Source organism: Elephas maximus, chromosome X (assembly GCF_024166365.1).
Source record: "Elephas maximus indicus isolate mEleMax1 chromosome X, mEleMax1 primary haplotype, whole genome shotgun sequence".
NCBI classification, from domain to species: domain Eukaryota; kingdom Metazoa; phylum Chordata; class Mammalia; order Proboscidea; family Elephantidae; genus Elephas; species Elephas maximus.
In genome coordinates, this window is record NC_064846.1 from 20484243 (window position 1) to 20512099 (window position 27857).

General features: G+C 41.1%; 2 protein-coding genes across 3 annotated transcripts in view; both read left to right on the plus strand.

Moving 5' to 3' along the window:
- Positions 1 to 15243, plus strand: part of LOC126069069 (zinc finger protein 75A-like) — a 217041-nt gene extending 201798 nt beyond the window's left edge. For both annotated transcript variants that reach the window (XM_049872001.1, XM_049872002.1), the window contains exon 7: positions 14468 to 15243. In XM_049872001.1, the coding sequence (XP_049727958.1) occupies positions 14468 to 15177 (710 nt within the window). In that variant the 3' untranslated portion in view covers positions 15178 to 15243. The remainder of the gene's footprint in view (positions 1 to 14467) is intronic.
- LOC126069551 (zinc finger protein 449-like) overlaps positions 1 to 27857 on the plus strand; it is a 190314-nt gene that overhangs the window by 141465 nt on the left and 20992 nt on the right. The gene's annotated exons all lie outside the window — the stretch shown is intronic.

Here is a 27857-nt window from a genome sequence, read left to right on the forward strand (position 1 = left end):
AACGACAAAAACAAACAAACTCAAAGGATGGAAAAAATGTATACCAAACAAACAACAATCAAAAAAGAGCAGGAGTGGCAATACTAATTTCTTTTTTTTATTTGTGCTTTAAGTGAAAGTTTACAAATCAAGTCAGTCTCTCATACAAAAATTTATATACACCCTGTTATGTACTCCTAGTTGCTCTCCCCCGAATGAGACAGCACACTCCTCCTCTCCAGGCTGTATTCCCCGTGTCCATTCAGCCAGGAGATGCCCGCATAGTCTCATGTGTCTACTTCAGCCAGGAAACTCACTCCTCACTGGTATCATTTTCTGTCTTATATCCAGTCCAATCCCTGTCTGAAGAGTTGGCTTTAGGAATGGTTCCAGTCTTGAAATAACAGAAGGTCTGGGGACCATTACCCCTGGGGTTCTTCAAGTCTCAGCCAGACCATTAAGTCTGGTCTTTTTCTGAGAACTTGAGGTCTGCATTCCACTGTTCTTCTGCTCCATCAGGGTCTCTCTGTTGTGTTCCCTGTCAGGGCAGTCATCCGTTGTAGCCGAGCACCATCTAGTTCTTCTGGTCTCAGGCTGATGTAGTCTCTGACTTATGTGGCCCTTTCTGTCTCTTACGCTCATAATGACCTTGTGTCTTTGGTGTTCTTCATTCTCCTCTGCTCCAGGTGGGTTGAAAACAATTGATCCATCTTAGATGGCCGCTTGCTAACGTTTAAGACCTCAGATGCCACACACTGAAGTGGGATGCAGAATGTTTTCTTAATAGATTTTATTATGTCAATTGACCTACATGTCCCCTGAAACCACGGCCCAAAGACCCCGCCCCTGCTACTCTGGCCTTTGAAGTGTTCCGTTTATTCAGGAAACTTCCTTATTTTTGGTTTAGTCCAGTTGTCCTGACCTATCCTGTTTTGCGTGCTGTCTTTCCCTTCTCCTAAAATAGTCCTTCTCTATTATCTAATTGGAAAACCCTGGTGGCATAGTGGTTAAGTGCTATGGCTGCTAACCAAGAGGTCAGCAGTTCGAATCAGCCAGGTGCTCCTTGGAAACTCTATGGGACAGTTCTACTCTGTTCTATAGGGTCGCTATGAGTTGGAATCGACTAGACGGCAGTGGGTTTGGTTATTATCTAATAACTCAATAGCCCTCTCCCTCCCTTCCTCCTCACCCTCGTAACCATCAAAGAATATTTTCTTCTCTGTTTAAACTATTTCTTGAGTTCTTCTAAAGTGGTCTCATATAATATTTGTCCTTTTGCAACTAATTTCACTCAGCCTAATGCCTTCCAGACTCCTCCATGTTAGGAAATGTTTCACAGATTCATCACTGTTCTCTGTCGTTGCATAGTATCCCATTGTATCAATATACCATAATTTATTTATCCATTCATCCGTTGATGGACACCTTGGTTGCTTCCGTCTTTTTGCTATTGTAAACAATGCTGCAATGAACATGGGTGTGCACATATCTATTCTTGTGAAGGCTCTTATTTCTCTAGGATATATTCCAAGGAGTGGGATTGCTGGATCATATGGTAGTTCTATGTCTAGCTTTTTAAGGAAGCACCAAATCGATTTCCAAAGTGGCTGTCCCATTTTACATTCCCACCAGCCGTGCATAAGTGTTCCAGTCTCTCCACAACCTCTCTAACATATATTATTTTGTGTTTTTTGGATTAATGCCAGCCTTGTTGGGGTGAGACGGTATCACGTTGTAGTTTTGATTTGCATTTCTCTAATGGCTAATGATCGTGAGCATTTCCTCAGGTATGTTAGCTGCCGGAATGTCTTCTTTGGTGAAGTGCCTGTTCATATCCTTTGCCCATTTTTTAATTAGGGTATTTGTCTTTTTGTTGTTGAGTTTTTGCAGTACATGTAGATTTTAGAGATCAGACGCTGATTGGAATTGTCATAGCTAAAAACTTTTTCCCAGTCTGTAGTAGGTAACCTTTTTACTCTTTTGGTGAAGTCTTTGGACAAACATAGGTGTTTGATTTTTAGGAGCTCCCAGTTATCTAGTTTCCCTTCTGCATTGTTAGTAATGTTTTTTATACTCTTTATGCCATGTATTAGGGCTCCTAGCATTGTCCCTATTTTGTCTTCCATAATCTTTATAACTTTAGATTTTATATTCAGGTCTTTTATCCATTTTGACTTAGTTTTTGAGTGTGGTGTGAAGTATGAGTCTTGATTTATTATTTTGTAGATGGATATGCAGTTATGCCAGCATCATTTGTTAAAGAGACTGACTTTGGGCCTTTGTCAAATACCAGCTGCTCATATGCGGATGGATTTATGTCTGCATTCTCAATTCTGTTCCGTTGGTCTATGTATCTGTTGTTGTACCAGTACCAGGCTGTTTTAACTACTGTGGCGGTGTAATATGTTCTAAAATCAGCTAGCATGAGGCCTCCCACGTGGTTCTTCTTTTTCAGTAATGCCTTACATATCCAGGGCCTCTTTCGCTTCCCTGTGAAGTTGGTGATTTGTTTCTCCATCTCATTAAAAAATGTCATTGGAATTTCAATCAGAATTGCATTGCATCTATAGATGGCTTTGTGTAAAATAGACATTTTTACAACCTTGAGTCTCCGTATCCGTGAGCAAGGTATGTTTTTCCACGTGTGTAGGTCTCTTTTGGTTTCTTGCAGTAGTGTTTTCTAGTTTTCTTTGTATAAGTCTTTTACATCTCTGGTAAGATTTATTTCTAAGTATTTTGTCTTCTTGGGAGCTACTGTAAATGGTATTGATTTGGAGGAATCCAACTGATTTTTGTATGTTTATCTTGCATCCTGATAATCTGCTGAACTCTTCTGTTAGTTTCAGTAGTTTTCTTGAGGATTCTTCAGGGTTTCTGTGTATAAGACCATGTCATCTGCAAATAGAGATATTTTACTTCTTTTTTGCCAATTTGGATGCCCTTTATTTCTTTTTCTAGTCTAATAGCTCTGGCTAGGAACTCCAGCACAGTGTTGAATAAGAGTGGTGATAAAGGACACCCTTGTCTTGTTCCTGTTCTCAAGGGGAATGCTTTCAGGCTCTCTCCATTTAGAATGATGCTGGCTGTTGTCTTTGTATAAATGCCCTTTATTATGTTGCAGACTTTCCATTCTATTCCTATTTTGCTGAGAGTTTTTATCATGAATGGGTGTTGAATTTTGTCAAATACCTTTTCTGCCTCAATTGATAAGACCATGTGGTTCTTGTGTCTTGTTTTATTTCTATGATGGGTTCAATTGATTGTTTTTCTAATGTTAAACCATCCCTGCATACTCGGTATGAATCCCACTTGGTAAAGGTGAATTTTTTTTAAGTGTTGTTGAATTTTATTGGCTAGAATTTTGTTGAGGAGTTTTGCATCTAAGCTCATGAGGGATATAGGTCTGTAATTTTCTTTTTTAGTGGTGTCTTTACCTGGTTTTGGTGTCAGGGATATGCTGGCTTCATGGAATGAGTTTGGGAGTATTCCATCCTTTTCTATGCTCTGAAATACCTTTAGTACTAGTGGTGTTAACTCTTCTCTGAAAGTTTGGTAGAATTCTCCAGTGAAGCCATCAGGGACAGGGCTTTTTCTTTGTTGGGAGTTTTTAAATTACCTTTTCAATTTCTTCCTTCATTGTGGGTTTATTTAGTTGTTCTACCTGTGTTTTATTGACTATGCAAAGGCATTCGACTGTGTGGATCATAACAAATTATGGATAACACTGCGAAGAATGGGAATTCCAGAACACTTCATTGTGCTCATGAGGAACCTGTACATAGATCAAGAGGCAGTTGTTCGGACAGAACAAGGGGATACTGATTGGTTTAAAGTCAGGAAAGGTGTGTGCCAGGGTTGTATTCTTTCACCATACCTATTCAATCTGTATGCTGAACAAATAATCTGAGAAGCTGGACTATATGAAGAAGAACGGGGCATCAGGATTGGAGGAAGACTCATTAACAACCTGCATTATGCAGATGACACAACCTTGCTTGCTGAAAGTGAAGAGGACTTGAAGCACTTACTAATAAAGATCAAAGACCACAGCCTTCAGTATGGATTACACCTCAACATAAAGAAAACAAAAATCCTCACAACTGGACCAATGAGCAACATCATGATAAACAGAGAAAAGACTGAAGTTGTCAAGGATTTCATCTTACTTGGATCCACAGTCAACAGCCATGGAAGGAGCAGTCAAGAAATCGAAAGACGCATTGCATTGGGTAAATCTTCTGCAAAGGACCTCTTCAAAGTGTTGAAGAGCAAAGATGTCACCCTGAAGACTAAGGTGCGCCTGACCCAAGCCATGGTATTTTCAATCCCATCATATGCATGTGAAAGCTGGGCAATGAATAAGGAAGACCGAAGAAGAGTTGACGCCTTTGAATTGTGGTGTTGGAAAAGAATATGAAACACACCATGGACTGCCAACAGATCGAACAAATCTGTCTTGGAAGAAGTGCGGCAAGAATGCTCCTTAGAGGCAAGGATGGCGAGACTGTGTCTTACATACTTTGGACGTGTTGTCAGGAGGGATCAGTCCCTGGAGAAGAACATCATGCTTGGCAGAGTACAGGGTCAGCAGAAAAGAGGAAGACCCTCAAAGAGGTGGATTGACACAGTGGCTTCAACAATGGGCTCAAGCATAACAATGATTGTAAGGATGGCGCAGGACCGGGCATTGTTTTGTTCTGTTGTGCATAGGGTCGCTATGAGTCGGAACCGACTCGACGGCACCTAACAACAACAACAACAACAACAACACCTCTGTTTATGTTAGTTTAGGTAGGTAGTGTATTTCTAGGAAATCGTCCATTTCTTCTAGGTTTTCAAATTTGTTAGAGTACAATTTTTCATAGTAATCTGATATGATTCTTTTAATTTCAGTTGGGTCTGTTGTGATATAGCCTATCATTTCTTATTCGGGTTATTTGCTTCCTCTCCTGCTTTTCTTTCATCAGTTTGGCCAATGGTTTATCGATTTTGTTAATTTTTTCAAAGAATCAGTTTTGGTCTTGTTAACACTTTCAATTGTTTTTCTGATCTCTATTTCATTTAATTGTGCTCTAATTTTATTGTTTTCTTTCTTCTGGTGTCTGAGGGTTTCTTTTGTGGTTCTCTTTCTATTTTGTTCAAGTTGTAGGGACAATTCTTTGATTTCAGCCCTTTCTTCTTTTTGGAAAAAAGACCCATACCTCACATCATGCACAAAAACTAACTCGAAATGGATCAAAATCTAAAGCAGTCAATATCATGGAAGAAAAAGTAGGGACAATGCTAGGAGCCCTAATACATGGCATAAACAGTATAGAGAACATTACTAACAATGCACAAACACCAGAAGAGAAACTAGATAACTAAAAAAACTAGGAGTTCCTAAAAATGAAATACCTATGATCATCCAAAGACTTCACCAAAAGAGTAAAAAGAGTACTACAGACTGGAAAAAAAATTTTAGCTATGACAATTCAGATCAGAGTCTGAGCTCTAAAATGTACATGATAGTGGAAAACTCAACAACAAAAAGACAAATAACCCAAATTAAAAATGGGTAAAGTATATGAACAGACACTTCACCAAAGAAGACATTCAGGCACCTAGCAGGTACATGAGGAAATGCTCGCAATCATTAGCAATGGTTTTTTGTTTGTTTGTTTGTTTTGTTTTTGGTTACTTCCTTCACTGTGTGTGGTCTACCACGCAACTCAGAGATGATGGTTGGATTGCTTCTCTAGTGGCAAGTACTGACTTAAAGCCCATTCTCTTCTTTAGAGTTTGTTGTCCTTTGAAGATGTGGTCCTGAATTTTTCCCAGGAAGAATGGGAGCTATTGGGCCCCACTCAGAGGCCCTCTACAATGATGTGATGAAGGAGAATTAAGACACCATCATCTCTATGGGTAAAGATTTGCTGTTCCTTTTGTTGTTCTGTTGATACGTGCCCTCGAGTTAGTTCCGACTCATAGCAACCTTGTGCACAACAGAACAAAACACTTCCTAGTCCTGAGCCATCCTCACAGTTGTTGCTATGTTTGAGTCCATCGTTATAGCCACTGTGTCAATCCATCTCACTGAGGGATTTCCTCTCTTTCACTGACCTTCTACTTCACCAAGCCTGGTGTCCTTCTCCAGGGACTGACCCTCCTGATAACATGTCCAAAGTATGTGAGACACAGTCTCGCCATCCTTACTTCTGAGGAACATTCTGGCTGAATTTCTTCCAAGACAGACTTGTTCGTTCTTCTGGCAGTCCGTGGTGTATATTCAATATTCTTCGCCAACACCACTCTTCAAAGACATCATTTCTTCTTCGATTTTCCTTATTCGCTGTCCAGCTTTCACATGCCTATGAGGCAATTGAAAACACCATGGCTTGGGTCAGGCGCGCCTTAGTCTTCGAGGTGACATCTTTGCTTTCAACGCTTTACAAAGGTCTTTTGCAGCAGATTTGCACAAGGCAATCTGTCATTTGATTTCTTGATTGCTGCTTCCATGGACGTTATTTCCACATGAACGTTGATTCCAGTTAAAATGAAATCCTTGACAACTTTAATGTTTTCTCTATATGATGCTGCTGCTCTTTGGTCCAGTTGTGAGGATTTTTGTTTTCTTTAAATTGAGGTGTAATCCATACCGAAGGCTGTGGTCTTTGATCTTCATCAGTAAGTCCTTCAAGTCCTCTTCGCTTTCGGCAAGGAAGATTGTATCATGTGCATATCACACGTTATTAATGAGTCTTCCTGTGATCCTGAAGCCTAGCTCTTCTTCAAATAGTCCACTTTCTCAGATTACTTGCTTAGCATACAGATTGAATAAGTAGGGTGAAAGGATTTAACCCTGATGCACACCTTTCCTGATTTTAAACCATGCATGATCCCCTTGTTCTGTTCGAATGACCCCCTTTTGGTCTGTGTACAGGTTCTGCATGAGCATAATTAAATGTTCTAGAAATCCCATTCTTCGAACGGTTGTCCATAATTTGTTATGATCCACAAAATCAAATGTCTTTGCATAGTAAGTAAAATGCAGGTGAATATCTTTCTTGCATTCTCTGCTTTCAGCCAAGATCCATCCGACTGTTACATCCTCAGTTGGCAGAGAATGCATCTCAGTTTACAGGGAATGTGAATTGTAGATTCACATGAGAAAGTCTCACTGTTTCAATAGCTGATTTGTTCTGAACGTTATGGTGGAGGGGAAAGATGTATCCAGATCGCCTGGAGAGCTTTTCCCAAATACACATGCCACACTTCCTTATTCTAAACAGAATATTGCTGTATCCCCTGCCTCAAACTGCCCTGCAAACCTGTTCTGCCCATGTCTTTCCCATCGCAGTAAAAGGCACCACCATTCACCCAATTCCTCAGACCAGAAACCTCCTGACTATCCTTTTTTCCAATCTTTCTGTCATACCCCACAACCAATCCCTCAGCAAGACCTCTTAGCTCTACCTTCACAATATATCCTGAATCCAGTCATGTCTCCACCTCTTCCACTGTTACCTTCCTGGTCTAAGTCACTGTCATCTCTGTCCCAGTTCTACTTCAATAGCTTTTTAACTGAAGTCCCTCTGCCGCCTCTATCAACCTCTTAGTGTCTTTTCCACAGCCAAGGGGATCTTTTTTTTTAATTTTATTGATTTTGTTGTTGCTATTATTGAGAATATACACAGCAAAACACACACCAATTCAACAGTTTCTACATTACAGTTCGGTGACATTGCTTACATTCTTCAAGTTGTGCAACCGTTCTCACACTTCTTCTCTGAGTTGTTCCTCCCACATTAACGTAAACTCACTGCCCCCTAAGGTTCCTATCTAATTTTTTCAGTTGCTGTTGTCAATTTGACCCCATATAGCTAGTTTTTAAAAGAGCATAATGCTCAAGGCAGACATTTTTCACTAGTTAAGCTAATCTGTTGCTTGGTTTTAAAAAGACTTGAGGGGATATGTTTGGTTTAAGGTTTGTTTAAAGATTATCTCAGGGCAATAGTTTCAGGGGTTCATCCAGCCTCCATGGCTCCAGAAAACCTGGAGTCCACGAGAATTTGAAATTCTGTTCTACCTTTTCTCCCTTTTGATCAGGATTCATCTATAGAACCTTTGATCAAAATGCTCAGTAATGGTGGCCAGGCACCGTCCAGTTCTTCTGGTCTCATAGTAAAGGAGGCAGTTGTTCAAGGAGGCGAGTAGCCACACATTCCATATCCTCCCCCTATCCTTGACGCTCCTTCTTCCTCTCTTGCTCCAGGCATAGAGACCAATTGTTGTGCCTTGGATGGCCACTTGCAAGCTTTCAAGACCCCAGGCACTAAGCCATGACGAGCCAGGAGGTGGAACAGAAGCACGAAATACAATACTAGGCCAATTAACTGGAATACCCCATGAAACCAGGACCCTAAACCTTCAAACCAAGGAACCACATCCCATGTGGTGCTTGGTTGTACATAAGCAGCCTCAGCAGCTATTCTTTTTTGTTGATGTTGTTCTTGTAAATGTACCTATCACACAACGTTCGCTAATGCAGCTTTTTACAGGTGTACAACTTATTGACAGCAGTTACATTAGTGGGCTGTGCAACCCTACCCTTAATCAAAGTGAGGTCATGCAATATTTGTCCTTTTGTCAGCATAATGTCTTCAAGCTCCATCCATACTGTAGCATGTATCAAGACTGCTTCTCCTACTGGCTGAGTAGTATTCCATTTTATGTATGTACGTACCACCTTGTGTTTATCCATTCATCTGTTGATGGGCATTTAGGTTGTTTCCCCCTTTGGGCCACTGTGAATAGTGCTGCAATGGACATTGGTGTACAAGACTCTGAGTTTCTCCTTTCAGGTCTTTTGGGTATATCTGTAAGAGTGGAATTGCTGGGCCATATGGTAGTTCTGTTTTTAGTTTTTTGAGGAACCAAGCTTGTCTTTTAAAGGCATGATCAGATTATGGGATTTCCCTGCTTCAAACCCTGTCATGACTTCTCGTCACATTCAGAATAAAATCTAGATTCCTTCCCAAGGCCCAGAGGATTCTACATGCTGTGGCCCCTACTTCCCTTTCTACCCTCCTCTCCTCCGTTCTCTCCCATGCTGAGTCCTGTTTAGCCACACCGGCTTTCCTATTGTTTCTTAAACTCGCCAAGCTCGTTCCTTCCTTCCCACTTCCTCTGCCTGGCACACTTTTGCACCACCTCTTCACATCACCAAACTTCCTCTCTCCTTTCAGGTTGCTGTTTGAACACCACTTTCTCATAGAGGCTTTCCACAACCACCTTATTGTCTAAAATAGGTTCGCTCCCAAACCAATCACTGTTCTATTACCTTTATTTAGTTTTCTTCAAAACATGTATCACTTCCTGATGTTTTATTCATTACTTGATTTCTTTGAAATCTGACTCTCCCAATAGAACGTAAGCGCCACGGGAACACAGGATTCTATCTTATTGACCAGTATATCCCCAGCACCTACAGCAGTGCTTAGTCCACAACAGGCACATGATACGTGTCTATCGAAGGTCTGAGTGATGAATAATTCCCTCCACCTGGAGACCTGTGTTTTGTAAAACTGTATCAAGTGATTATGGCCGGTCTCCTCTCAGTGTGAACCAGTGAGCTATAAAAATGTTAGAAATATGTCCTCGTCCAGTACCTTTTAGAAATACGTCCTAGTCCAGTACCTTGTGCTTAAGCATTAGATAAAAATTAACTACAGTTATTACAGAACCAGTTTGTCATATGTTACCCAAGCCACAGACCTTCAGACTAGTTCCCCTGGACCCGCGTCATCCAGGATAGTGATGAGTTTATCAGACCAGATTACATTCCCTGCAACGTCTGGAGCATGGTTCCTCTCTGGTTGAACACAGGGTATTCCTGCAAACTTGAAATGTATTTCCATTCCTCATACCTTTTTCATCTTTCCCCCTTTGTTTTTTTCTTAGTTCCCTCAATTGCATATCTACCCACAAGCCCTGTAGAATATAATCCAGATTTTGGATCCAAGATTCTACTCATTTAACCGTTTGGAGTGTCTTAGTTATCTAGTGCTACAAGAGTACCACAGTGGGTGGCATTAAGAAAACATATTTATTTTCTCATATTTCAGGAGGGTAGAAGTCTGAAATCCCGGTGCCGGATCTAGGGGAATGCTCTCTCTGTTTTTGTCGGCTCTGTGGGAAGGTCCTTGTTTCTTTTCAGCTTCTGATCCTTGGCTCCTCGGTAATCTTCATATGGCTTGGCATCTATCTTTCCCCATCTCTGCTTGCTTCTCTATGTCTAATCTGCTCTTTTTATATCTCAAAACGTGATTGGCCTAAAACACAGCCTACACTGATAAGGCCTCTTAACATAACAAAGAAGACCATTCCCAAATGGGATTATAAGCACAGGTATAGGGGTTAGGATTTACAACACATATTTTTTTTGGGGGGTGGGGGGCACAATTCAATCCATAACATGAAGTAAAACAAAATGTGAAAGAATTATTCACTCCTTTTGAAATAGTCTGGAATTACTGGACCAATTAATTTAGGATGGCTGTTCATGACCTCAAGGTTTTCTTATCAGAACATTAATTTTCCACCCAAAACCTAAAGTGATCTGTTTAGAGCAAGGGAAGAACCATGGGTCTAAGGTCTGTAAGTGTTCCAAGATAATACTGCATAGCTTTCTACAGGTAAGTGGGTAGAGGGAAAATACTCCCTTATAGGAACCTTTACAGGGGCTTAGAATTTTAAAGTTCTAGTTCTGTATTTGTTTTCGTTGACATTTCTGTTGAGACAGTTGTAGGTTCACATGCAGATTTAAAACATAATACATAGAGACCCATGTACACTTCACCCAGTTTCCTCCAATGCTAGCAGAATATCACAACCAGGATATTGAAATTGATACAATCCTCCAGTCTTATTTAGAATTCCCCAGTTTTACTTGTACTCATTTCTGCATGTACGTATGAATTTAGTCTGTTCAATTTCAACACGTGTGGACATTTGTGTATCCACCACCACCATCAAGACACTGAACTGTCCCATTTCCACAAGCATCCCTCCTGGTGCCCTTTTAGAACCACGTACACTTCCCTATCACACGCTCCTTCCAGTCCTGTCACTAACCCATACCAACCACTAATATTCTATATTTCTAAAATGTTTGCCATTTCAAAACTGTTACATAAATGGAATCATAGAATGTATACCTTTTGGGGTTGGCTTTTTTTCATTCAGCCTAATTCCTTGGAGATTCATCCAAGTTGGTACAGATATCAATAGTTCATTCCTTTTAATTACTGAGTAATATTCCATGGTGTAAGTGTAACACAGATTGTTTAAAGATACACTCCTTGAAGGATACCTGTGCTCTCTCCAGGTTTTGGCTATTATGAATAAAGTTGCTGTCAACATTTGTGTACAGTTTTTATGTAAACAAGCTTTTCATTTCTCTGGGATAAATACACAAGAGTGTGCTTGCTGGTTCATATGTTAATTGCATCTTAGTTTTATAAGAAGCTGCCAAACTGTTTCCAGAGTGTCTGTGCCACCTGACATTCTCATCATCAATGTATGATTGATTGATCCAATTTCTCCACACCCAAGTCAACATTTTATATCTGTCTTTTTGATTATAACCATCTTAGTTGGAGCCCAGGTGGTGCCGTGGTTAAGAGCTTAGCTGCTTACCAAGAGGTCAGCAGTTCAAATCCACCAGCTGCTCTTTGGAAAGCCTTTTGGGCAGTTGTGTTCTGTCCTATAGGTTCGCTATGAGTCTAAATCAACTCAATGGCAACGGGTTTGGTTTTTTGTTTTGTTTTGTTTTGGTTTTTTGGTTAGTGGGTGTGAAGTGGTAGCTCATTATGTTTTTGATTTGCTTTTCCGTAATGGCAAACGATGTTCTACATCTTTTCATGTGCTTATTTGCTTCCTGTATATCCTTTCCAGTGAAATGTCTTTTGACCATGTTCTACTTGGATTGTTTGTCTTTTACTATTGAGTTTTGATAGTTTCAAAATATATTTCAGATACTACTCCTTTGTCGGATATGTGGTTTGGATATTGTTTCTCCCAGTAGACTTTTTTTGACCCTCTTCTCAGGGGCTTCTGCAGAGCAAAATTCTTTAATATTGATGACGCCAGGTTTTAATCTTTTCCTACATAGATCATGCTTTTGGTGTCAAGCCTAAGATTTCTGTGCCTACATCTAGATCTTGAAGATTTTCTCCTATTTTTTTTCTAAAAGTTTAGTAGTAGTTTGCCATTTTACGTTCAAGTCTATGAGCCATTTTGAGTTAATTATTCTATAAGATGTAATGTTTAGGTTATAGTGCATTTTTTTTTTTGGTCTATGGATATTCCGTTGTTCAGCACCATTTGTTGAAAAGGATATCCTTTCTTAAATGAATTGCTTTTGGGCTTTTGTCAGAGATCAGTTGGGCATATTTGTGTGCATCTGTTCCTGACTTCTCTGTTCTGTTCCACTGGTCTGTTTATCCCTCCATCAATACCACACTGACTTGATTATTGTAGGTATACAATAAGCCTTAATATCAGGAAGACTGATACTTGGCACTTTATTCTTGGTCAGGATCGTTTTAGCTATTTTAGGACTGGTACCTTTTCATATAGAGGAGTCCTGGTGGTACAGCGGTTAAAGTGTTTCACTGCTCACTGAAGGTGGGCAGTTTGAACTCACCAGCCACTCCATGGAAGAAAGATGTGGCAGCCTGCTTCCATAAAGATTTATAGCCTTGGAAAGTCGCTGGGGAGTTCTTTTCCTATAAATTTCAGAATAAGCTTATCTATGTCTACAAGAAACTTTTTTTGTGATTTTATGGTAGGAATTACATTAAACCTATGTGTCAAATTGAGAATCAACATCTTTACTACGTTGACTTCTAATCCATGAGCACTGTATGATTCTCCATTTATTTAGGTCTTCTTTGATTTAGTTCATCAGTTTTTTAAATTTAAAAAAAATTTCCAGCATACAGATCCTCTACATGTCTTGTTAAAAGTATGCCTAAGCATTTCATTTTCATCTGAGTGATTATAAATAGTATGTCATTTTTAATGTCGGTTTCCACATGTTCATTGTTGGTATGCAGGAACGCCAGTGATGATTGTGTTTTAATATTGTATCCTGTGATCTTATGGAACTTATTTATTAGTTCTAGGAGTTTTTAGTAATTTTTTGGAATTTTCTCCATAGACAGTCACATTATCTGCAATGCCTTGTATTTCTTTCTCATATTATTGCAGTGGTTCAGGCTTGGAGTACTCGCCTTGTTCCCACAATCATAGCAGTTACTCACCCAGTCTTTCAACATTACATATGCTGTTATCTGTATTATTTTTATGTTCTTCATCAAGTTGGTATAATTCCTTCTATTCCTAACTTGCTGAGAGATTTTATCATGAATCAATGTGGAATTTTGTGAAATGCTTTTTTTGCACAAATCAATATGAGCATATTTTTCTTCGTTGGCTTGTTAATATACCAGTTTATGTTGATTGATTTTTAAATATTGAACCAGCCTTATATTTCTGCAATAAATCCCACTTGACCGTGGCATATAATTCTTCTTACAAATTTTGTTTTCGTTTTGCCAGTATTTTGTTGATCTAAGTTAAAGTGAGATATTCGTCTGTTGTTTTCTTTTTTGGTACTGTCTTTGTCTGGTTTTGCAGTATGGGTGATTCTATATACCGTGGACTGCCAAAAGAACAAAGAAATCTGCCTTGGAAGAAGCACATCCAGAATGCTCTTTGGAAGCCAGGATGGCAAGACTTTGTCTCACAAAGTTTGGATGTGTAATCAGGAGGGATCAGTCCCTGGAGGAGGATTTCATGCTTGGTAAAGTAGAGGGTCAGCGAAAAAGAGGAAGACCCTCAAGGAGATGGATTGACACGGTGACTGCAGCAATGGGCTCAAGCATAACAACGATCACGAGGATAGTACAGGGCCAAAAGTTTTTTCATTCTGTTTTATGTAGAATTGCTGTGAGTCGGAACCAGCTGGATGGCTCCTAACAACAACAGCAACAACAAGGAGTCTCTGGGTGTTGCAAATGGTTGATGCATTCACCTGCTTACCGGATATTGTCAGAGGGACTCCATTTGGTTCGGGGGAGAATGAGCCTTCCTGGGCTGCCATCTATTTTTAGTTTGGGGTTGGGAAATACTGGACCTGGGTCACCGTTTTTTGGGCACTATTGTATCGTTCCTCCAGTCCTGGAGTTCCAATCCAGGTTGTCTAATTCTTACCACTTTTCAGAGTTCCCTTTTTGTTGTCTCTCATGTTATTCCCCGGGTTTGTACTTGTGCTCAGTTGGAAAGAGTAGGGAGAAACGGTTTTATACCATTTGTCCAGGACAGACCAGAAATATTTTGTTCCTGTATTTTTTTAATTCCATCGTTATTGAATATTCTCTCCATTCCTGTGGTTTTCTTGCTCTGGGATACAGACGACTGATTCTTGCGTTTATTTCGAGAGGATTAAGTCTCAAAAACGACAGTGGAAATGATCAGCCCGTGTTTCCTTATGAGTTAGAAATACAAGCACCAGGAGGCAAAGTATCAAGAAAAGCCAGAGTGAAAATTCCCCAGAAAATAACAGGCACAGAAAATCGTGGTGGTACACACAGGGTAAGGAAACGGCATCAAAATTTTCCAGGGAAGAAAAGAAAGAAACATTCAACATGTAAACAAGAGCTGCCAAAATGTATGGATCTTCATAGGAAAGACCACACAGGGGAGAAACCTTTCAAATGTCAGGAATGTGGGAAAAGCTTTAGAGTGAGTTCTGACCTTATTAAACACCAGAGAATTCACACTGAAGAGAAACCCTACAAATGTCAACAATGTGATAGGAGATTTAGATGGAGTTCAGATCTTAATAAACATCTAATGACACACCAAGGAATAAAACCCCATAAATGTTCGTGGTGTGGGAAAAGCTTCAGTCATAACACAAATCTCCACACACACCAAAGAATCCACACAGGAGAGAAACCCTTTAAATGTCATGAATGTGGGAAGAGATTCATTCAGAACTCCCATCTTATTAAACACCAGAGAACCCACACAGGTGAGCAGCCCTATACTTGTATCATATGCAAGAGAAACTTTAGCAGGCGGTCAAGCCTTCTTAGACACCAGAAACTCCACAGGGCAAGGGAAGTTGGTCCTGTGTCCCCAGTCTGAATGAAGTCACTATATTGAGCCTGACCCTAGAGAGCGTAAAAGAACATAAAATCATAAATCACCAATGATAGGAATCTCATCAACGAGAAATTTGGGAGGTGCCCATGCCATGCTTCACAGAAAGGAATACATGTTGCCTGTCTTGTCCAGTGTTATATCTTCAGTGCCTAGCACAAATTGACATATAGGGAGTACCTTATCAATAAAATAATGAAAATATATCAAGTGTATCTATTTATCATTGCCATCTATCCATCTACCTGGGTTCCTTGGATCTTTCTCAGACTCAGTGACCTACTGTCTTCAGGTATCAGGCACTTGGCAAATATATGATGGTCCCGAGTCCTGGTCTCATTCTTTACTGGTAGAGATGGAAGAGAAATATATAGTTCCCCAAAAAGAGAAAATTACTTAGTGGGGAGTGCTTTTATGGCTATTGTTCTCTGTGGAGGAACATCCAAGCCCAGTGTGTGGGGAGCTTTACCCTGGTACGGAAAGAGAGGATTTAATGTGTGCTCCAGGAGAAGCACCTCCATTCTAGTTGCTACTCCCCTCAGAAGCCACTGCCACAATGTCATCTGTCCAGCAATTCTAAGCAGCAAGGGCCTGAATGCCAACACAGACCTTTGGGCCTTGCAAGCACAAAACATCTGTCCTCTTGCTGGTCCTCTCAACACTGGCAAAGCCTTCCTCTAGAAGGGGCCTTTAAAATCTGGTGTGATCAGTGGGTACCAAGCTGGTCCTTAGAAAAGGCTGTTTGTGAGCTGTTAAGAGGCATGCTAAGAAAAAATGAATTCTTAATCCAGGTGAAGTTGGGATCAGTGTGTTAGATAAAATCAGTGTTTCATTACTAGAGGGCTTCTCAGAGCATTTATATGTAACTGCACAATGTGCAACTAGGGGAGTCAAGGGAGAGGGGTATGAGGATGCAGTGTTTTCCAGCATTATTTAGCCATAGGAGCCTTTCTGGTGAGTATGTTTGTCACGCCTAACATATCTGAGAACAGTGTTGTGCAACACCCATTCGGGAATCACTGACCTAGTTAAACCTTTCACCATTATAGGAACCTGAGGCCCAGAGAGGTTACCTGACTTGGTAGAACAAAAATCAGTTCTCGCATCCCCATATTCACACTGAAATGCCCTTTCCTCCACACTACGTGGCTTCTAGGGTAGAAGGAGGGTCATATCATTAGACGTATTAGGAAGCTGAAGAGTAAGAACTTATGGCTGGGCATTGGTGGCAGAGCAAAAGTTGTCGCTGAGTGTCCTCAAGTCAATTTCCATTCATTGTGACCCCTTGTGACAGAGTAGAACTGCCCCATAGGGTTTCCTAGGCTGTAATCTTTAGGGGAACAGATTACCAGCTCTTTCTCCTGCAGAGCCACCGGATGGGTTTGAACCGCCAACCTTTCACTTATCAACCGAATACTTAACCATTGTGCCACCGGGGCTTCATAGAGCAAGAGTAACCAAAGAACACCAAATCCGTTGCCATTGAGTCGATTCCAACTCAGCGACCCTATGGGATGGAGCAGAACTGCCCCATAGGGCTTCCAGTGACCAGCTGCTGGATTTGAACTGCTGACCTTTTGGTGAGCAGCCGAGCTCTTAACCACTGTGCCATCAGGGGTCAAGAGCAGAAGTAGAGCCCATGTATTCCCTTTCCAGGAGATGAGGTGGAGAAATCTCTCTCCTCAGGGCCCCTCCAGAGGGATTCACTTCTCCAAGGTCATAGCAACCAATTCTGTTTGGAATCTTCTCCCACATCTGGTAGAGCATCCAAGTGTTTTAGCAAGGAGAGTCTCGATAGCTTCCAACAGCAGCTATAGGAAAGAGTAGATAGGAGGATTCAGTCCTGACTGACCTCTAAACTAGACCACGGCTTCCCCAACAGTGTGTAGTGAAGAACCAGTGAAGGTTCTTCATTTGCTTAACTTCCAATCTGTTGCAGACTGACATTTTTGTAAAATGCAATAAAATGAATTATTAGAAAAGTGGAATAAAAAAGCCAAAGACACACAAAATGCAAGCCCAATTATTTTTAATTATTAAACAGCCATGAAACGACTGTGTCAAATTGCTACAAAAGTTTCTAAATGCTTCCTCTGAATTTCCGTATTTATTTTCCTGCAGATGGGTAACAAATACTTCATGGACCAATGCTAGCCCATGGCTCACGCTCTGAATAGCATTGCATAGACTCAAGTGGAGTTTCAGGCCCCCTTTAAATAAATGTCTTATGCTAGGTAAAAAAAAAAAAAAAAGGGCAGAGAAGCTGGGGACCGAACACATTTTCAAAAAAAAAAAAGACAAAAAAACTGGTATTAGTCAAGGACCTATTTGGTTTGACCAATCATACATTATAATGGTATATTTGGCAATTGAAAGAAAAGTTATATAAATAAAAGGACCTGAAATGTTATATTGATCGAAAGGATCATAACCTAAACCAAACCCAGTGCCGTCGAGTCGATTCCAACTCATAGCGACCCTATAGGACAGAGTAGAACTGCCCCACAGAGTTTCCAAGGAGTGCCTGGTGGATCCAAACTGCCGACCCTTTGGTTAGCAGCCATAGCACTTAACCACTACGCCACCAGGGTTTCCAAAAAGGATCATAGGTTTTAGAAATTAAGAAATAGTGCTCTAGAAGGCCCTGAAATTGAAGAATGAGCAGAATAATCTAATGTCTAAGTCTTTTTGCCATTTCTCGGGCTGTTACAAAGACACACAGACTGTGGAACTCAGAAGAACCACATACACACACACACACCACACACTACATCTAAGATAGTTGTAGAAATAAATTCTCATCATCAAAAATGGAATAACTCAATCAGATTGAGAGATGCGGCTAGCTAACATTGCCCCATAGAAATGTTAACATTGGCTTGGTATTTATTTATAAAATTGGAAAACTTTGTGTCCTTCAGTTAAAAGAACGCTTCAGGCAATTATTGTTTAGAGTTACAAAATCAGCTCTTTATTCTCTTTACATGCTGGTGTGCCCACACATCGGCTTTAGTTACATCAGAACCTCCTCTGTGGATGCCTGGTACAGGATAAGATGGTCTGGTATACATAGCAAAGGGTGTGCACTGGGAGGATGGTAGACTGAGCAACATACATCATTACAACTGCTTGGAATCAAATCACCAGGCCTGTCGTCCAGGTGCCTCGGGATGGGTTCGAATGGCCAATCTTTCGGCTAGTAGTCAAGGGCCTAACTCTTTGCACCACCCAGGGACACCCTTGGTGCTAAGATGGGGGAAATCATCCTCCTGCACAAGGTGCCACCCTACTTTGTGTGAATCCATTTGGCAGCACCCTGGATAACTGAGACCACACCACCATTCAAGGAACATTTGTGTAGCTTCTGGAAAGAAGGGATTGACTTAAAAATTTATAGGAGAGCTGCATCAAAGGAGCCAGAAGCTTCCTGCCTTCCTGTGAGTTTTGACAAAGTCCTAGAAAATAGAAGTTGGCAAAATGGCACTCCACTTTTACAAAGTGCCCACCCGTTATAATACATTTTAGCTTCAAAGCTTGTCTTACATATTCTACCTGGGCATCGTTCCCAGTGGGGATAAAGAGCAGGGATCATGGGTCCCATTTGAGAGATGAGTTATCTGAGGCATATACCAGGAAGTGATTGCCTGAAGATGTGCTGGGGGAAAGGCAGGGAGAAAATTGTGGTTTCCTGGCTTGTGCTTCAGTTACTCCATTGCTGCTCAAATGCAAGGACTCTAGTATAGGAAGCAAATTCTCACCCATGTGGTTAGGGAACAAGATTTTGGAGTCAGGGCTCCTGGCTGAGTCATCAGTGTCCATTCTTCCCATTCACTCTTCTGTGAGCTCAGTGTCATCTCTGAGGCCTGCAGCTCCCCAGTACCTGCAGGTCTGCAGCAGCTTGGGTCCCGGAAGCCAAGAGAGGCCTCTGTAGAGATGCAGTCTGAGGAGCTCAGTCCAGGGTTCGCTTGTGCTTGGGGACGCACAAAGACAATCCAAGTTATACCGGGCATGGATAGTTTTAAAAGAATCCATTTCCACAGCCTCAGCTTCTATACATTGTCATTCCTAAAACTCACCTAATGAAAACCTTGATAAAGATTCTCTTCTTCAACCTCCCTCTCACTACCACAGAGCCCTGGTGGCACAGTGCTTAACAGCTATGGCTGCTAATGAAAAGGCTGGCAGTTCGAATCCACCAGCTGCTTTTGGAAGCCCTATGGGGCAGTTCTACCCTGTCCTATAGGGTCACTATGAGTTGGGATCACTCGACAGCATTGGGTTTAGTTTGTTTGTTTGGTTTCACCACCTCCCTTTTGCCACTGTTACCTGCCCTAATCTTACCATGGTGCATTGCCCTGATGACATTTAAAATCCACCCTACTTGAGCATGATCTAATTAAAATAACAAAACCCCATTTTCCAAACAAGATTCCATCCACAGGTATAAGGGTTAGGATTCGAACATATATTTTGGGGGCACACAATCCATAACAGGGCCTTCCTTGCTTTGAATTTTTATTCCTTTTTTTATCATTTGATGTCTGTCTTCCCTCTAGAAGCTGAACCTCGTTTCTCTGTATTTCTTAGCACACTACTTGGACTATGGTCAGATTTCTAGCCTCCAGATTTGCGAGAGAATAAATTTCAGTTGTTTTAAGCCACCGAGTTTGTGGTATTTTATTATGGCAGCCCTAGGAAGCAAATATAATTATCCAGGTGGGCCTGATGTAATTCCAAGGCCCCTTATGAGTGAAAGAGGGAAACAGGAGAGTTAGTGCCAGAGTGACACAATAAGAAAAGCACTGAAGCAGCCGTTGCTGGCTTGGAAGATAGAAGAGTGCCATGAGCCAAGGAATGGTGACACAGGGAAGAAATTGGATTGTCCTGTCGAGCTTCTTTAGAGAAAGAAGTGCAGGCCTGCAGACACTTAATTCTAGCCCAGTGAGACCAGTTTCAGACTTCCATCCTCCAGAACTGTAAGATAATACATTTGTGGGTTTTTTGAAGTCACTAAGGATGTGGCGATTTGTTACAACAGCAATAGGAAACTAATACAATGGCAACACTCCCCAAATCGATCTGCAGATTCAACACATTGCCGATAAAATTGCAGCTGACTTTTTTGTAGAAATTGACAATTTAGTGCTAAAACTCATCTGTAAATACAGGTTACCAGAATGGCCAAAACAATCTTGTACAAAGAAGAACAAAGTTGGAGCACTCATACTTTCTGATATCAAAATGTACTACAAAGCTACAGTAATCAAGACAGTGTGGTACTAGCATAAGGATAGACATCACAGATCAATGGAATAGAATTTGGAGTCCAAAAAAAAATTGTTATTTCATACTTACAGTTAATTGATTTTTGACAAGGATGTCAAAAAATTCAGTGGAAAGAATCCTCTTTCCTATAAATGGATATCCACATGCAAAAGAATGAAGTTAGACTCCTGTGTCACATCATATAAAAAAATTAACTCAAAATCTACCATAGACCTATATCCCAACCCAGTGCCATCGATATCAAAGCTAAACTATAAACTTTTAGAAGAAGGCATAGGAGTAAATCTTTATGATCTTGAGTTAGGCAATGATTTCGTAGATATGACACTGAAAGCATAACTACTAAGGAAAAATAAATTGAACATAAACATAGAAAAATTTTGTACTTCACCATGAAGAAAGTGAAAAGATATTGTAAGGAACCAAGGAAACCCTTTCCAAATCATATGTTTGACAATGCACTTGTGTCCAGAACACACGAACAACACTAATAACTCAACAGTAAAAAAAAAAGTAGTAAGACAAAAATCCCAATTAAAACTTGGGCAAAGGACTTAAATAGAAGTTTCTCCAAAGAAGACGTACACATGGGAAATAAGCACGTGAAAAAGGTGCTCAGCTTCATTATTGGATAGAAAAATGCAAATCAAAACCACAATCAGATACCACTTCACACACACTCCCACTGCCTTAGAGTGGATTCCAAATCATAGTGACCCTATAGGGCAGAGTAGAACTGTCCCATAGTTTCCAAGGCTGTAAATCTTTACAGAAACAGACTGTCACATCTTCCTTCCGAGGAGCAACTGGTGGGTTCAAACCACTGACCTTTTGGTTAGCAGCCGAGCTCTTTAACCACTGTGCCACCAGGGCACTTTCACACTTACTACGATGACAAAAATTAAAAGGACAAGTGTTGAGGATATGGAGAAATTTGAACCACCGAGCATTGCTATTGGGACTGTAAAATGGTGCGGCTGCTTTGTTAAACAGTTTGACAGTTCCTCACAGAGTTAAACATAGAGTTAACCCTATGTCCAAACAATTCCACTCCTAGATGTGTACCCAAGAGAAATGAGAACTTATGTCTGTACAAAAACTTGTACATGAATATTTATAGCAGCATTAGCAATAATAGCCAAACAGTAGAAACAAATCCAGTGTCCAGTAATTGATGAATGGATAAACAAAATGGAATACAGTGGAATAGTATTCGGCCATAAAAAAGAGTGAACATGCTTCAACATGGAGAAACCTGATTACATTATGCCAAATGCAAGAAGCCAGGCTCAAAAGATCACATATTACATAATTTCATTTAAATGATTAAGTATCCAGATTTGGGTAGATTCATAAAAACAGAAACTAGATTACTGGGTACAAGGGGCTGGAGGTGGTGACTCCTAGTGGGTATGGTGTTTCTTTTTGGTGTGATGAAAATATTCTAAAATTAGATAACGGTGATGATTTCACAACACTGTGAATATGCTTGTAAAAATGGCATCGTGTCAGAGGTCCTTTAACTTCATGAGGGGGAAGGAGAATCAAGATCAATATCAGCCCAAAGCTGACTCCTATGAGGTGGTGGTCAGACATACCCCCACTTTCTAAATTTTTGACCAGTTCTGACAACTGCCTTACCTCCCAGGGCGCTCTCTACTTCTCTGCTGGGTTCAGTAATTCTTTGCGATGGCTACACACAACTCACAGATCATACTCATGATTATGGGATTTATTACGGAACTAACAGGTTACAATTCAGCATCCACTTGGAGGTAACAGGAACAACTCAGGATACAGTTCTTCAGTCAGGACAGGTTCTCCTTGGCTGTTGCCACCGGGTCCACCTCTTGGCCTGGGCCTTGCACTCTCAGCCTGACCTCTGCCCTTGCGTGGGTCTGGCCTCTGCCCTGCTTAGGCCTGGCCTCTGTCCTGCTCGAGCAAGTGTTAGAAAGCTCTGTAGCTCTGCTGATAAGTGCCCAGAGGCACCCCACTCCACCCGGAAGCCTCCTGAATGAACATGCTCAGCTTGTGACTGTACCCCACTCCACCCGGAAGCCTCCTGAATGAACATGCTCAGCTTGTGACTGTATGGGTCAGAAAGCCTAGCCTGCTGGTCCTGTGTTGCTGCTGCCTTGTACCATCTTCAGTGTTATAGCTCTCTCTGTCTCCTGGGTCTAGGAGATTCTCAGTGCAAGGACCCCAGGTCCAAATGACAGACTCTGTTTCTGGCTCATCTTCTTGATGAGCCCCACCCAAGGATTGGCTCCCTTTAAGCCTAGTAGGATGGCAAAACTGACCAATCCCCTGCGAGGGTTACATGGACCTTATTTGCATGGCCCCACCCCCACAACGCTTCCGTTCTTTATGCCTATGTATACTTTAATCTCCAAGTGTGACTGTCCATCTAAGACATTAAAGGAAGTTTTTATACTGAATTTGGAGTTTTGCCATATATCCTCTCCCAAGTTTGCAGTTTTGGGGCTTTGCTGTTTACTCCAGGAGAAAGTGTCTCATCTGCTGGGTTTATTAAGTTAATGTGGTTATCAATCTGATGACAAATAGCATATTCTGCACAGGTCAGAGTGGGGTCTTTTTCCAAAATAATTTTTTTTTAACTGAGTAAGGTATGCTAGGAGTGGCATTGATCCTGATTCCTTGGTAAAGACTCTTTAGCAAAGAGGAAAAGAAAGTTCCACCACCAGTGTATAGTTAAGTGCAATGGTGATAAGCAGTAGTCTGGCCAATCTTAGAAGGGGCTCCTGAGATTTTAAACTGCCCCAATAAGTCTGTCAGTTTGTCGTACTGTAGGTGGGGCTTACACGTTGCTGTGATGCTGAAAGCTATGCTACCGGTATTCAAACAGCAGCAGGGTCACTGATGGCAGGCAGGTTTCAGCTGAGCTTCTAGACTAAGACAGACTAGGAAGAAGGACCCATCAGTCTACTTCTGAAAAGAATTAGCCCGTGAAAACCTTATGAATAGCAGTGAAACATTGTTTGATATAGTGCCGGAAGATGAGCCCCTCCGATTGGAAGGCACTCAAAAGACGACTGGGGAAGAGCTGCCTCCTCAAAGTAGAATCGACCTTAATGACGTGGATGGAATAAAACTTCCCAGACCTTCACTTGCTGATGTGGCATGACTCAAAATGAGAAGAAACAGCTGCAAACATCCATTAATAATTGGAACGTGGAATGTATGAAGTATGAATCTAGGAAAATTGGAAGTCATCAGAAATGAAAGGTGTCATGGATTGATTTTTGGGGGGCCAAAGAGTGGAATGTCATGGATTGAATTATATCCCCACAAAAATGTGTGTATCAGTTTGGCTGGGCCATGATTCCTGTTATTGTGTGAATTTCCTGTACGTTGAAAATCCTGCAACTATGACGTTAATGAGGGAGTGTGGGCGGCAGTTTTTTTAGTGAGACAGGACTCAACCTACAGCACTGGATTGTGTCTTGAGGCAATCTCTTGAGATATAAAAGAGAGAAGTGAGCAGAGAGAGAGGGAGACCTCATACCACCAAGAAAGTAGCACCTGGACCAGGGCACGTCCTTTGGACCTGGGGTCCCTGCACCTGAGAAGCTCCTCGACCAGGGGAAGATTGAGGACAAGGACCTTCCTCCAGAGCCAACGGAGAGAGAGAAAGCCTTCCTCTGGAGCCAATGCCCCAATTTTGTACTTTTAGCCTACTTTACTGTGAAGAAATAAACTTCTCTTTGTTAAAGCCACCCACTTGTGGTATTTCTGTCATAGCAGCACTAGATGACTAAAACAAAATGGAACACATAAACATCGATACTCTAGGCAGTAGTGAGCTGAAATGGACTGGTATTGGCCATTTTGAATGAGACACACCTTATGGTCTACTATGCTTAGAATGACAACTCAAAGAGGAATGGCATTGCATTCATCATCCAAAAAAAACACAAAACATTTCAAGATCTATTCTGAAGTACAATGCTGTCAGAGATAGGACAATATCCATACACCTACAAGGAAAACCAGTTAATACAACTATTATTCAAACTTACACACCAACCACTAAGGCCAAAGATGAAGAAAATGAAGATTTTTACCAACTTTAGCAGTCTGAAATTAATCGAACATGCAATCGGGATGCGTTGATAGTTGCTGGTGATTTGAATTCAAAAGTTGGAAACAAAGATGAAGAACAGATAGTTGGAAAATATGGCCTTTTTTTTTTAGAAACGGTGCTGGAGATTGCATCACAGAATTTTGCAAGACCAATGACTTCTTCATTGCAAAGATGTATAAATGCTGATTATACATGTGGGCCTCACCAGATGGACTACACAAGACTCAAATCAACTACATCTGTGGAAAGAGACTATGGAGAAGCTCAATACCATCAGTCAGAACAAGGTCAGGGGCCGACGGTGGAACAGACCATCAATTGCTCATATGCAAGTTCAAGCTGAAACTGAAGAAAATTAGAACAAGTTTACAAGAGCCAAAGTACAACCCTGAGTATATTTGGAAGACAGCTCTCCTAGGCTGGGTTCTCTAGAGAAGCAAACCCAGTAATGTGTATTAAACGTATAAAAAAAATTAAGGAAACAGCTCATGCGATTGTAGGGGTTGGAAATTCCCAAGACCTTGGATCAGGATAGACTTCTTTCCCAATTCACAGAGTTGCAGAAGCTGGTGAACCCAAGATGAGCAGGTTGGAGAGCAGGGATCCTGCTCACAGGTTGTTTTTCTGGGCAGGGTGGTTTAGCAGACACACATGAAGTAATCTCTTCAGATGGGAGTGGTTCTGCTGGCAGGAGTGATTCAATGGAATTTAGGGGCTCAGTGTCCCCAGCTTCCTGATTGTCTGCCCATATGTCCCCACCCCAAATTTCAGGATTCCATTTCTTCTCAATCAATGGCCTTAATTTAACTTCAGACACCTCTCAAGGGTGGCAATTGAGCTGGCATTGTAATTCAGCCACTCTTACAATAAGACTCTGGGTTTGGTTTTCGGCAATATCAGCTCTGTTACTACAAGAAATAAGGCTCCCTTTCAAAGCACAAGTGGAAACTTTGAAGTCATTTATGTAGCACCTGAGCTTTGACTCTGAAGACATGAGCACATCTCTTTCTTTCACCAGTTCGTCTAGCAAAAGTAGGACCATCCAACCAGCTTCCTTATACTTCTGGCTCTGACAGAACTGTAGAAAGATATCACACATGTGTTCACCCAGAGCCTCACCTTTCGCCAACACCTGATCTATCGGTGGTGATATTTTGCATATTTGTATTGCTACCTCGTGCCATGGACCGTCGATACCCTCTTTACTGCTGGAAGCAGGGTCATCACCATTTTTAAGACTAGCCAGACTTGAGAACCAATTTAGAAAACTCATCCTTACAATTTTGTTTCTCTAGAATCACTCTCAGTACCAAATGCCTTTGGCTGGGTTCTCTAGAGAAGCAAAATCAGTGAAGCGTATAAATATATACAGAGAGACATTTATATCAAAAAATGCCTCACACGATTGTAGAGGCTGGAACGTCCCAAGTCTGTGGATCAGGATCGAGGCTTCTCCTGATTCATGTAGCTGCAGGGGCTGGCAAACCCAAGATCAGCAGGTCAGAGACCAGGACTCTTGCTCACAGGCTGTGAATATCGACGAATCCCAAGGTCGGCAGGCAAGACTGCAAGGCTTCTCCAGATTCGTGTAGCTGCAGGGGCTGGAGAACCCAAGATCGGCAGGAAGGAGAGCAGGGCTCCACTCACAGGCTGTGAAGATTAACAAAACCCGAGATCGGCACATAAGCTGATAGCGCAAGTCCCAAGAATGGGAGGTCAGATGAACAGGAAGACTCAGCTAAAAGCCAGAATGTCTGCTTATATTCGGATGCAGGCAACACCCAAAGGAAACCCCCCTTCAACTGAGTGGATACTTACAGCAGATGCCATCATGGGAGTGATCACATATAAACACTGAGAATCATGGTCCAGCCAAGTTGACACACAATCTTACCCATCACAAAGGGCATCCCAATTGGTAAAAGAAGTATACCTATTTGCAGATGATATGATCTTATATACAGAAAACTCCAAAGAATCTACAAAAAAATTACTGGAACTAATAGAATAATTCAGCAAAGAATCAGGATACAAGATAAACATACAAAAATCAGTTGGATTCCTCTACACCAACAAAGAGAACATCGAAAAGGAAATCACCAAATCAATACCATTTACAATAGCCCCCAAGAAGATAAAATACTTAGGAATAAACATAACCAGAGATGTAAAGGACAAAGAAAACTACAAAACACTACTGCAAGAAACCAAAAGGGACCTACATAAGTGGAAAAACATACCTTGCTCATGAATAGGAAGACTTAACATTGTAAAAATGTCTAATCTACCGAAACTGATCTATAGATACAATCCAATTCCGATCCAAATTCCAGCGACATTTTTTAATGAGATGGAGAAACAAATCACCAACTTCATACGGAAGGGAAAGAGGCCCCAGATAAGTAAAGCATTACTGAAAAAGAAGAAGAAAGTGGGAGGCCTCACTCTACCTGATTTTAGAACCTATTACACTGCCACAGTAGTCAAAACAGCCTCGTGCTGGTACAACAACAGACACATAGACCAATGGAACAGAATTGAGAAGCCAGACATAAATTCATCCACCCATGTGCAGCTGATATTTGACAAAGACCCTGAGTCCATTAATTGGGGGAAAAGACAGCCTCTTTAACAAATGGCGCTGGCATAACTGGATGTCCATCTGCAAAAAAATGTAACAAGACCCATAACTCACACCATGTACAAAAACTAATTCAAAATGGATCAAAGACCTATGTATAAAATCTAAAACAATAAAGATCATGGAAGAAAAAATAGGGACAATGCTAGGAGCCCTAATACACGGCATAAACAGAATACAAACCATAAGTAACAATGCAGAAATTCACGAAGAGAAACTAGGGAACTGGGAGCTCCTAAAAGTCAAACACTTATGCTCACCAGAAGACTTCACCGAAAGAGTAAAGACAACCTACAGACTAGGAAAAAAAATTTAGCTATGACATATCCGATAAGGATCTAATCTCTAAAGTCTACAAGATACTGTAACACCTCAACAACAAAGATACCCAATTAAAAAATGGGCAAAGGATATGAACAGACACTTCACCAAAGAAGACATTCAGGCAACTAACAGATACATGAGGAAATGCTCACGATCATTAGCCATTAGAGAAATGCAAATCGAAAGTATAATGAGATAGCATCTCAGCCCAACAAGGTCAGCACTAATCCAAAAAACACCAAACAATAAATGTTGGAGAGCTTGTGGAGAGGGTGGACAGACACACAGACATACAGAAAGACACAGACA